The sequence below is a fragment of the Anomaloglossus baeobatrachus genome, chromosome 2, assembly GCF_048569485.1.
Source record: "Anomaloglossus baeobatrachus isolate aAnoBae1 chromosome 2, aAnoBae1.hap1, whole genome shotgun sequence".
NCBI classification, from domain to species: Eukaryota; Metazoa; Chordata; class Amphibia; order Anura; family Aromobatidae; genus Anomaloglossus; species Anomaloglossus baeobatrachus.
Window position 1 is genome coordinate 789,154,365 of NC_134354.1, and position 13,112 is coordinate 789,167,476.

Genomic DNA, 13,112 nt, shown 5'->3' on the forward strand with positions numbered 1-13,112 from the left:
TATGTAATCTATTGATTTTCTGTTTGCAAACCCATTTGCTGAGTCTTGTGGTGCCTCGGCACTTTGTTCATTACTCACCCTTGCATGTACTGTTTTTACCATTATCTTTAATAAAAATTCTATATTTTATTATTGTATTATCCTTGGCTACCTTTTCTATTGGCTTTGTTCTGGCGCAGTAGCCTGACTTCATTTTGGAGATTACTTATTTATTATTTATTAATTTTCTTTGTTTATTTGTGTATATCTCCTTGTGGCGACACAATTTGGTATTCAGTCTCCTCTAGTAGTAATGGCTGATAACAGGGAGTAATAGATTGTACTAACCTGTCCTACAGTCACCTCCCCAAGTAACAGCTGATAACAGAGACAAATAGCTTGTAAATATATTTTGTTTGCAGCCAGCACTAGGGGGAGCTCCCTGTATACAGAGATACATGATAAGATCCTGTCTGCAGCCACCACTAGGGGGAGCTCCCTGTATACAGAGATACATGATAATATCCTGTCTGCAGCCACCACTAGGGGGAGCTCCCTGTATACAGAGATACATGATAAGATCCTGTCTGCAGCCACCACTAGGGGGAGCTCCCTGTATACAGAGATACATGATAAGATCCTGTCTGCAGCCACCACTAGGGGGAGCTCCCTGTATACAGAGATACATGATAATATCCTGTCTCCAGCCACCACTAGGGGGAGCTCCCTGTATACAGAGATACATGATAATATCCTGTCTGCAGCCACCACTAGGGGGAGCTCCCTGTATACAGAGATACATGATAAGATCCTGTCTGCAGCCACCACTAGGGGGAGCTCCCTGTATACAGAGATACATGATAAGATCCTGCCTGCAGCCACCACTAGGGGGAGCTCCCTGTATACAGAGATACATGATAAGATCCTGTCTGCAGCCACCACTAGGGGGAGCTCCCTGTATACAGAGATACATGATAAGATCCTGTCTGCAGCCACCACTAGGGGGAGCTCCCTGTATACAGAGATACATGATAAGATCCTGTCTGCAGCCACCACTAGGGGGAGCTCCCTGTATACAGAGATACATGATAAGATCCTGTCTGCAGCCACCACTAGGGGGAGCTCCCTGTATACAGAGATACATGATAAGATCCTGTCTGCAGTCACCACTAGGGGGAGCTCCCTGTATACAGAGATACATGATAAGATCCTGTCTGCAGCCACCACTAGGGGGAGCTCCCTGTATACAGAGATACATGATAAGATCCTGTCTGCAGTCACCACTAGGGGGAGCTTCCTGTATACAGAGATACATGATAAGATGCTGTCTGCAGCCACCACTAGGGGGAGCTCCCTGTATACAGAGATACATGATAAAATCCTGTCTGCAGCCACCACTAGAGGGAGCTCCCTGTATACAGAGATACATGATTAGATCCTGTCTGCAGCCTCCACTAGGGGGAGCTCCCTGTATACAGAGATACATGATAAGATGCTGTCTGCAGCCACCACTAGGGGGAGCTCCCTGTATACAGAGATACATGATAAGATCCTGTCTGCAGCCACCACTAGGGGGAGCTCCCTGTATACAGAGATACATGATAAAATCCTGTCTGCAGCCACCACTAGAGGGAGCTCCCTGTATACAGAGATACATGATATGATCCTGTCTGCAGCCACCACTAGGGGGAGCTCCCTGTATACAGAGATACATGATAAGATCCTGTCTGCAGCCACCACTAGGGGGAGCTCCCTGTATACAGAGATACATGATAAGATCCTGTCTGCAGCCACCACTAGGGGGAGCTCCCTGTATACAGAGATACATGATAAGATCCTGTCTGCAGCCACCACTAGGGGGAGCTCCCTGTATACAGAGATACATGATAAGATCCTGTCTGCAGTCACCACTAGGGGGAGCTCCCTGTATACAGAGATACATGATAAGATCATGTCTGCAGCCACCACTAGGGGGAGCTCCCTGTATACAGAGATACATGATAAGATCCTGTCTGCAGCCACCACTAGGGGGAGCTCCCTGTATACAGAGATACATGATAAGATCCTGTCTGCAGCCACCACTAGGGGGAGCTCCCTGTATACAGAGATACATGATAAGATCCTGTCTGCAGCCACCACTAGGGGGAGCTACCTGTATACAGAGATACATGATAAGATCCTGTCTGCAGCCACCACTAGGGGGAGCTCCCTGTATACAGAGATGCATGATAAGATCCTGTCTGCAGCCACCACTAGGGGGAGCTCCCTGTATACAGAGATACATGATAAGATCCTGTCTGCAGCCACCACTAGGGGGAGCTCCCTGTATACAGAGATACATGATAAGATCCTGTCTGCAGCCACCACTAGGGGGAGCTCCCTGTATACAGAGATACATGATAATATCCTGTCTGCAGCCACCACTAGGGGGAGCTCCCTGTATACAGAGATACATGATAAGATCATGTCTGCAGCCACCACTAGGGGGAGCTCCCTGTATACAGAGATACATGATAATATCCTGTCTGCAGCCACCACTAGGGGGAGCTCCCTGTATACAGAGATACATGATAATATCCTGTCTGCAGCCACCACTAGGGGGAGCTCCCTGTATACAGAGATACATGATAAGATCCTGTCTGCAGCCACCACTAGGGGGAGCTCCCTGTATACAGAGATACATGATAAGATCCTGCCTGCAGCCACCACTAGGGGGAGCTCCCTGTATACAGAGATACATGATAAGATCCTGTCTGCAGCCACCACTAGGGGGAGCTCCCTGTATACAGAGATACATGATAAGATCCTGTCTGCAGCCACCACTAGGGGGAGCTCCCTGTATACAGAGATACATGATAAGATCCTGTCTGCAGCCACCACTAGGGGGAGCTCCCTGTATACAGAGATACATGATAAGATCCTGTCTGCAGCCACCACTAGGGGGAGCTCCCTGTATACAGAGATACATGATAAGATCCTGTCTGCAGCCACCACTAGGGGGAGCTCCCTGTATACAGAGATACATGATAAGATCCTGTCTGCAGTCACCACTAGGGGGAGCTCCCTGAATACAGAGATACATGATAAGATCCTGTCTGCAGCCACCACTAGGGGGAGCTCCCTGTATACAGAGATACATGATAAGATCCTGTCTGCAGTCACCACTAGGGGGAGCTTCCTGTATACAGAGATACATGATAAGATGCTGTCTGCAGCCACCACTAGGGGGAGCTCCCTGTATACAGAGATACATGATAAGATCCTGTCTGCAGCCACCACTAGGGGGAGCTCCCTGTATACAGAGATACATGATAAAATCCTGTCTGCAGCCACCACTAGAGGGAGCTCCCTGTATACAGAGATACATGATTAGATCCTGTCTGCAGCCTCCACTAGGGGGAGCTCCCTGTATACAGAGATACATGATAAGATGCTGTCTGCAGCCACCACTAGGGGGAGCTCCCTGTATACAGAGATACATGATAAGATCCTGTCTGCAGCCACCACTAGGGGGAGCTCCCTGTATACAGAGATACATGATAAAATCCTGTCTGCAGCCACCACTAGAGGGAGCTCCCTGTATACAGAGATACATGATATGATCCTGTCTGCAGCCACCACTAGGGGGAGCTCCCTGTATACAGAGATACATGATAAGATCCTGTCTGCAGCCACCACTAGGGGGAGCTCCCTGTATACAGAGATACATGATAAGATCCTGTCTGCAGCCACCACTAGGGGGAGCTCCCTGTATACAGAGATACATGATAAGCTCCTGTCTGCAGCCACCACTAGGGGGAGCTCCCTGTATACAGAGATACATGATAAGATCCTGTCTGCAGCCACCACTAGGGGGAGCTCCCTGTATACAGAGATACATGATAAGATCCTGTCTGCAGCCACCACTAGGGGGAGCTCCCTGTATACAGAGATACATGATAAGATCCTGCCTGCAGCCACCACTAGGGGGAGCTCCCTGTATACAGAGATATATGATAAGATCCTGTCTGCAGTCACCACTAGGGGGAGCTCCCTGTATACAGAGATACATGATAAGGTCCTGTCTGCAGTCACCACTAGAGGGAGATCCCTGTATACAGAGATACATGATAAGATCCTGTCTGAAGCCACCACTAGGGGGAGCTCCCTGTATACAGAGATACATGATAAGATCCTGTCTGCAGCCACCACTAGGGGGAGCTCCCTGTATACAGAGATACATGATAAGATCCTGTCTGCAACCACCACTTGGGGGAGCTCCCTGTATAGAGACACATGATAAGATCCTGTCTGCAGCCACCACTAGGGGGAGCTCCCTGTATACAGAGATACATGATAAGATCCTGTCTGCAGCCACCACTAGGGGGAGCTCCCTGTATACAGAGATACATGATAAGATCCTGCCTGCAGCCACCACTAGGGGGAGCTCCCTGTATACAGAGATATATGATAAGATCCTGTCTGCAGTCACCACTAGGGGGAGCTCCCTGTATACAGAGATACATGATAAGGTCCTGTCTGCAGTCACCACTAGAGGGAGATCCCTGTATACAGAGATACATGATAAGATCCTGTCTGAAGCCACCGCTAGGGGGAGCTCCCTGTATACAGAGATACATGATAAGATCCTGTCTGCAGCCACCACTAGGGGGAGCTCCCTGTATACAGAGATACATGATAAGATCCTGTCTGCAACCACCACTTGGGGGAGCTCCCTGTATAGAGACACATGATAAGATCCTGTCTGCAGCCACCACTAGGGGGAGCTCCCTGCATACAGAGATACATGATAAGATCCTGTCTGCAGCCACCACTAGGGGGAGCTCCCTGTATACAGAGATACATGATAAGATCCTGTCTGCAGCCACCACTAGGGGGAGCTCCCTGTATACAGAGATACATGATAAGATCCTGTCTACAGCCACCACTAGGGGGAGCTCCCTGTATACAGAGATACATGATAAGATCCTGTCTGCAGCCTCCACTAGGGGGAGCTCCCTGTATACAGGTTATATTGTACTCTATATCACTACAGTATGCAATTTGCTCCCCCTACTGGTAGGAGAATTTGATCATGTAACATTGCGTACATTTGCTTGAAAACAAAACGTTTATTATTATTGACACATTTGTTTATTATAGCAGTATAATATTGTCACTTATACGTATTCATGATCATTTTATATTGGGCTCAGTGCACTCACCCACAGGGTCCACCACATCGATGTGATCCACAAAGTCCCTCTTCCCCAGGTACACGGTGAGCTGTGGAGGAGACAATGAGCGTCACAGCATTGAAATGTGCAGTTAGAAGGTGGTGATTAGAGATGAGCGAGGACCTAACTATTCGCACTCGCTCTACTCATCACGAGGACTGTCTAATACTCGCGTATTAGTTCCGAATCGCGTGTGGAAAAACTCGCAAAGTAACAAGTAACCCAAATTCCGCACTATTTGCTACTCACACGAACAGTGCAGAATTCGGGTTACTTGTTACTTTGCGAGTTCTCCCCATTGACTTGCATGGCACACACCATTCGGAATGAATACGCGAGTATTAGATAGTCCTCGTGATGAGTATAGCGAGTGCGAATAGCTAGGTAGTGATGAAATCTGCAGCTACGGGGTCAGGAGATTACATTGGTGGATATGTAGGAATGGGGAACCCCAAAAAACTGATCTATAGTATAAAGGTGTCCTCTTGATATACAGTATATCCTGAAGGCCCCCAATTAGTGATGGGCGATCCCGACCTGTAAAGATCGGGGATCGTACTGATCACATAGTGATAGTGTACATGATCCCCGAGCTTTCCTGGGAAGCTCGTGTTACAGTTCGGGTCCAGGGGCTGTAAAAAAAAAAGCACATTATTAAAAAACATTGATTATACTTACAGGTCCTGCGACGCATCCTGCAGACCCGGCCGCTCCCACTTCCGGGTCCGATCATTGCTGTGCCCACGGGTTAAAGGACCTTCCGTGATGTCATGGCCATGTGACCAGTCAGGTGTGAATGTTGTATTACCTCGTTGGTTACAGACTAGTCACATGACTATGAAGGTCTTGTTAAGTGATTGTCACTGTGGAGCATATAATTTTAAAAATTACGTAGCGCTCTGCGGTATTTTTGATTCTCAGCGCAGATAAAGCGGATGGCTATGAGCTGCCACCCCCATCTGCATGGCTTTACCTTGGCTGGCAATCAAAATACAGGGAAGTCCATTATTTTTTTTTAATAATTATTTAAAAAAAAAATTAAAAAAAAATGCATGGGCTCCCACTGTATTTTGATCGCCAGCCAGGTAAAACTAGGCAGCTGGGGGCTGGGATTCTCGGCAGCCCGCAGCCGCCCCTGGAAATGGCGCATTGTTACTTTGCGCCATTTCCAGGTGCTTTACCTGGCTCGCCCAACGGCCCTAATGCGGTGGCATGCTGGGTAATAAAGGGGTTAATACCAGCTTTGTATTCTCAGCTAGTACTAAGCCCAAAATTCATGGTGGCCACGTCTAATTTCTAGTAAACAGTAAAAAAATAAAAAACACAACACAGATTAAAAACATTTTTTATTAGAAATAAAACAAAAAAACATTTAGAGACTCCATCTTCATTATAGAAAAAATCCTCAGTCTGACGTAATCCACAGGGACAGCAATGTCAGCTCTGCTTCATCATTCTGTACAGGCACAGTCTATACAAAGTGAGAAGCAGAGAGAGCATTGTCAGCTCAGCTACATCACTCTGTACAGGCACAGTCTATACAAAGTGAGAAGCAGAGAGAGCATTGTCAGCTCTGCTTCATCATTCTGTACAGGCACAGTCTATACAAAGTGAGAAGCAGAGAGAGCATTGTCAGCTCAGCTACATCACTCTGTACAGGCACAGTCTATACAAAGTGAGAAGCAGAGAGAGCATTGTCAGCTCAGCTACATCACTCTGTACAGGCACAGTCTATACAAAGTGAGAAGCAGAGAGAGCATTGTCAGCTCTGCTTCATCACTCTGTACAGAACGAGAAGCAACCTGACAGTGAGGGTATGATTGCACATTGCATCACCCTACAAAGTCTGACGCTCTCAGGACAGGAGTGCCTGAGCTGTATGGAAATACTTGCAGCTGACCGCTCCTGTCGGGAGAATGTGCGCCGTGATGCAATGTGACACTCTACAGTGACAAAGTTCAGTTAACATCAGGACCTTTGATGATGTCATAGTCATGTGACCAGTCTGTAACCGACAAGGTAATACAACATTCACACCTGACTGGTCACATGGCTATGATGTCACGGAAGGTCCTTTAGCCTGGGGACACAGCAATGATCAAGCAGAAGCGGCAGGAGACAGAGTCTGCAGGACGCGTCGCGGGACCTGTAAGTATAATGACAATGTTTATTATTAACTACATTCTTTATTTTACAGCCCCTCCCCCGCCCCATAACTGTAAAGCCCGAGATTGGTGATCAGACGCAAGATCGTGTTATCTCGATCCCGATCTTTACAAAAGGATCGGGCAAGGATCCCGACCATCGGGGAGATCACCCATCACTACCCCCAACCCAGTTACCGATCTGCAGCCTGTAGTGATCCCCTGATGATTATCCGGTAACCCCCACCTGATTGATATAATGCAGACTTTCCTCTGTGTGCAGTGCTTTCTGTAAGCTGCAGTTCATCATTACTACATCCCTACAGTCCTGCTGAATTCTGGGAAATTTTAGAGATTTGAAGAATAAAAGCTATAATCTGGATCATACACAAAACAATCATGAAAGACAAGCTATAGTGTACAGTCCAGCGTGAACACAGCCTATAGTGCATAGTCGAGTGTCAACACAGCCTATAGTGTATAATCCCGTGTGAACACAGCCTGTAGTGTATAATCCCGTGTGAACACAGCCTATAGTGTATAATCCCGTGTGAACACAGCCTATAGTGTATAATCCCGTGTGAACACAGCCTATAGTGCATAGTCCAGTGTGAACACAGCCTATAGTGTATAGTCCAGTGTGAACACAGCCTATAGTGTATAGTCCAGTGTGAACACAGCCTATGGTGTATAGTCCAGTGTGAACACAGCCTATAGTGTATAGTCCAGTGTGAACACAGCCTATAGTGTATAGTCCAGTGTGAACACAGCCTATAGTGCATAGTCCAGTGTGAACACAGCCTATAGTGTATAGTCCAGTGTGAACACAGCCTATAGTGTATAATCCCGTGTGAACACAGCCTATAGTGCATAGTCCAGTGTGAACACAGCCTATAGTGTATAGTCCAGTGTGAACACAGCCTATAGTGTATAGTCCAGTGTGAACACAGCCTATAGTGTATAGTCCAGTGTGAACACAGCCTATAGTGTATAGTCCAGTGTGAACACAGCCTATAGTGTATAGTCCAGTGTGAACACAGCCTATAGTGTATAGTCCAGTGTGAACACAGCCTATAGCGTATAATCCCGTGTGAACACAGCCTATAGCGTATAATCCCGTGTGAACACAGCCTATAGTGTATTGTCCAGTGTGAACACAGCCTATAGTGTATAGTCCAGTGTGAACACAGCCTATAGTGTATAGTCCAGTGTGAACACAGCCTAAAGTGTATAGTCCAGTGTGAACACAGCCTAAAGTGTATAGTCCAGTGTGAACACAGTCTATAGTGTACAGTTCAGTGTGAACACAGCCTATAGTGTATAGTCCAGTGTGAACACAGCCTATAGTGCATAGTCCAGTGTGAACACAGCCTATAGTGTACAGTTCAGTGTGAACACAACCTATAGTGTGCAGTCCAGTGTGAACACAGCCTATAGTGTGCAGTCTAGCCTTAACACAGCCTATAGTGCATAGTCGAGTGTCAACACAGCCTAGTGTATAGTTCAGTGTGAACAGAGCCTATAGTGTATAGTTCAGTGTGAACAAAGTGTATAGTCGAGTGTCAACACAGCCTATAGTGTACAGTCCAGTGTGAACACACCCTATAGTGTATATTCTAGTGTGAACACAGCCAAAAGTGTACAGTCCAGTGTGAACACAGCCTATAGTGTATATTCTAGTGTGAACACAGCCAAAAGTGTACAGTCCAGTGTGAACACAGCCTATAGTGTATAGTGGGTGAACACAGCCCATAGTGTATAGTCCAGTGTAAACACAGACTACAACAAACTTTTACTTCCATTTTCAATACAACCTATAAAACAACCTGACCCTTCAGTGAAAACACAGCCTGTAACAAACCTGGTGCTTCAATGTAAACACAGCCTGTAACACACCTGACCGTCCAGTGTGAACACAGCCTATAACACACCTGACCGTCCAGTGTGAACACAGCCTGTAACACACCTGACCATCCAGTGTGAACACAGCCTATAACACACCTGACTGTCCAGTCCAGGGTGAACACAGCCTGTAACACACCTAACCATCCAGTGTGAACACAGCCTATAACACACCTGACCATCCAGTGTGAACACAGCCTATAACACACCTGACCATCCAGGGTGAACAAAGCCTATAACACACCTGACCATCCAGTGTGAACACAGCCTATAACACACCTGACCATCCAGTGTGAACACAGCCTATAACACACCTGACCATCCAGTGTGAACACAGCCTATAACACACCTGACCGTCCAGTCCAGGGTGAACACTAATGATCACAGATCAACAATCTGTCAATGTTAGACACTGTAGGACGTCGATACCGTTCAGGTCTCATGAAGCAATGACAGATTACAAAGCTGAGGCTGCAGGAAATGCAGGGAGACCAGTAATAAAATGTTTCTGGTCATTAAGGAGTTAAAATGGTGCAGATTATTTGCCACATTTTTTGTTTTTCAGGTGCACCCTGCGCCCTCCTCCTTCTTCTCCTCTATAATCAGTGAATTAGTTGTTTCCAATCAACTGGCGCTGGGATATTCTAGACCCTTCATGTCCGGGGTCTTCCCCCGAGGAAGACGAAGAGCAGCAGCATCTGATTGTCAGGCAGGAAGATGGCAAGTGTGTGGTCAGACGTCCGAGCCGCAATCTACACCACAGTGGGCACACGGGACACGGCACAGGACACAAGGCACATAGCAAGGAGCACAGGACACACAGAACAGGGCACACAGGACAGGATACACAGAACAGGACAGACGAGACACGGCACAGGACACAAGGCACATAGCAAAGAGCACAGGACACACAGAACAGGGCACACAGGACAGGATACACAGAACAGGACAGACGAGACACGGCACAGGACACAAGGCACATAGCAAAGAGCACAGGACACACAGAACAGGGCACACAGGACAGGATACACAGAACAGGACAGACGAGACACGGCACAGGACACACAGAACAGGGCACACAGGACAGGATACACAGAACAGGAGAACAGGACAGACGAGACACGGCACAGGACACAAGGCACAAAGCAAAGAGCACAGGACACACAGAACAGGGCACACAGGACAGGATACACAGAACAGGAGAACAGGACAGACGAGACACGGCACAGGACACAAGGCACATGGCAAAGAGCACAGGACACACAGAACAGGGCACACAGGACAGGATACACAGAACAGGATACACAGAACAGGACAGACGAGACACGGCACAGGACACAAGGCACATAGCAAAGAGCACAGGACACACAGAACAGGGCACACAGGACAGGATACACAGAACAGGACACACGGGACACGGCACAGGACACAAGGCACATAGCAAAGAGCACAGGACTCACGGAACAGGGCACACAGGACAGGATACACAGAACAGGACAGGCGAGACACGGCACAGGACACAAGGCACATAGCAAAGAGCACAGGACTCACGGAACAGGGCACACAGGACAGGATACACAGAACAGGACAGACGAGACACGGCACAGGACACAAGGCACATGGCAAAGAGCACAAGACTCACGGAACAGGGCACACAGGACAGGATACACAGAACAAGACAGACGAGACACGGCACAGGACACAAGGCACATAGCAAAGAGCACAGGACACACAGAACAGGGCACACAGGACAGGATACACAGAACAGGACACACGGGACACGGCACAGGACACAAGGCACATAGCAAAGAGCACAGGACTCACGGAACAGGGCACACAGGACAGGATACACAGAACAGGACAGACGAGACACGGCACAGGACACAAGGCACATGGCAAAGAGCACAAGACTCATGGAACAGGGCACAAGAAACAGGGCACACGGGACACGGCACAGGACACAAGGCACATAGCAAAGAGCACAGGACACACGGGACATGGCACAGGACACACGGAACAGGGCACACGGAACAGGGCACACGGAACAGGGCACACAGGACAGGATACACGGAACAGGACAGACGGGATACGGCACAGGACACAAGGCACATGGCAAAGAGCACAGGACACACAGAACAGGGCACACAGGACAGGATACACGGAACAGGACAGATGGGACACGGCACAGGACACAAGGCACATGGCAAAGAGCACAGGACACACAGAACAGGGCACACAGGACAGGATACACAGAACAGGACAGACGAGACACGGCACAGGACACAAGGCACATGGCAAAGAGCACAGGACACACAGAACAGGGCACAAGGAACAGGGCACACGGGACACGGCACAGGACACAAGGCACATAGCAAAGAGCACAAGACTCATGGAACAGGGCACAAGGCACAGGGCACACAGGACAGGATACACAGAACAGGACAGACTAGACACGGCACATGACACACTGCACAGGGCACACTGCACAGGGCACACTGCACAGGGCACACTGCACATGACACACTGCACAGGGCACACTGCACAGGGCACACTGCACAGGGCACACTGCACAGGGCACACTGCACAGGGCACAAGGCACAAGTAATAGGAGTGTACCTAGGACTGAACCCTGAGAAGCCCTGACAGTAAGAGGAGAAATAGAATTGAATGCTGAGGAACTCCGACAGTAAGAGGAGGAGAGGAAGAGGACCCAGCAACATATACAGTGAAGGAGCCGTCAAAGAGGAAGGAGGAAAACCAGGAGAAAGCGGTGTCCTTGAGGCGGATAGAGCGGAGCATGGTCTCTACACTCAGCTTTATTATAAGGGCACCGCTGTACACGAGAGAAGGTCTACTAAACCACTGGACCCCAGGGACCGGAACGCTAAACTAGAGACTGAGACACTAAACCACTGGACCCCAGGGACCGGAACATTAAACTAGAGACTGAGACACTAAACCACTGCACACAAGGGACTGAAAAACAACCTCTGCACACCAGGGACTGAGACACTAAACCACTGCACACCAGGGACTGAAAAACAACCACTGCACACCAGGGACTGAGACACTAAACCACTGCACACCAGGCACTGGAACGCTAAACTAATACACATCAGAGACCAAGACACTAAACCACTGGATACCAGGGACTGGGACACTAAAATATTGGACACCAGGGACTGGGACACTAAACCACTGCACACCAGGGACTGGGACACTAAACCACTGGTCACCAGGGACTGAGACACTAAACCACTGGTCACCAGGCACTGACACACTAAACCACTGGTCACCAGGGACTGAGACACTAAACCACTGGACAACAGGGACTGAGACACTAAAGCACTGGTCACCAGGCATTGGAACGCTAAACCAATAGACATCAGAGACCGAGACACTAAACCACTGGACACCAGGGACTGGGACACTAAACCACTGGATAACAAAGACTATGATACTAAACCACTGGACACCAGGGACTGAGACACTAAACCACTGGACACCAGGGAGTGGGAAACTAAACCACTGGACACCAGGGACTGAGACACTAAACCACTGGACACCAGGGAGTGGGACACTAAACCACTGGATAACAAAGACTATGATACTAAACCACTGGAAACCAGAGACCAAGACAAAAAAACACTGGCCACCAGGGACTGAAACAATGAACTATTAGGTACCAGGACCTAGAATAAGAAACCACTGGTAACCAGTGACTACCCCACTGGAGTGATGTGTATGAGCGGCCGCTCCGGTGTCGGGGACATTGTGGCTTTGTCTCTGACGCTCGTGTGATTACACAGATAAAGCCCCGGTGTCGGCCGCACGGCGCCGCGGATCACTGCCGAGATTCATTTGTTTTGCT

At 48.5% G+C, this 13,112-nt stretch overlaps 1 protein-coding gene across 2 annotated transcripts in view; it reads right to left on the reverse strand.

The window, feature by feature from the left end:
• Positions 1 to 13,112, reverse strand: part of LOC142292343 (beta-arrestin-1) — a 176,529-nt gene that overhangs the window by 55,739 nt on the left and 107,678 nt on the right. For both annotated transcript variants that reach the window (XM_075337652.1, XM_075337651.1), the window contains exon 3: positions 5,184 to 5,244. In XM_075337652.1, coding sequence (XP_075193767.1) covers positions 5,184 to 5,244 — 61 coding nt within the window. The remainder of the gene's footprint in view (positions 1 to 5,183; positions 5,245 to 13,112) is intronic.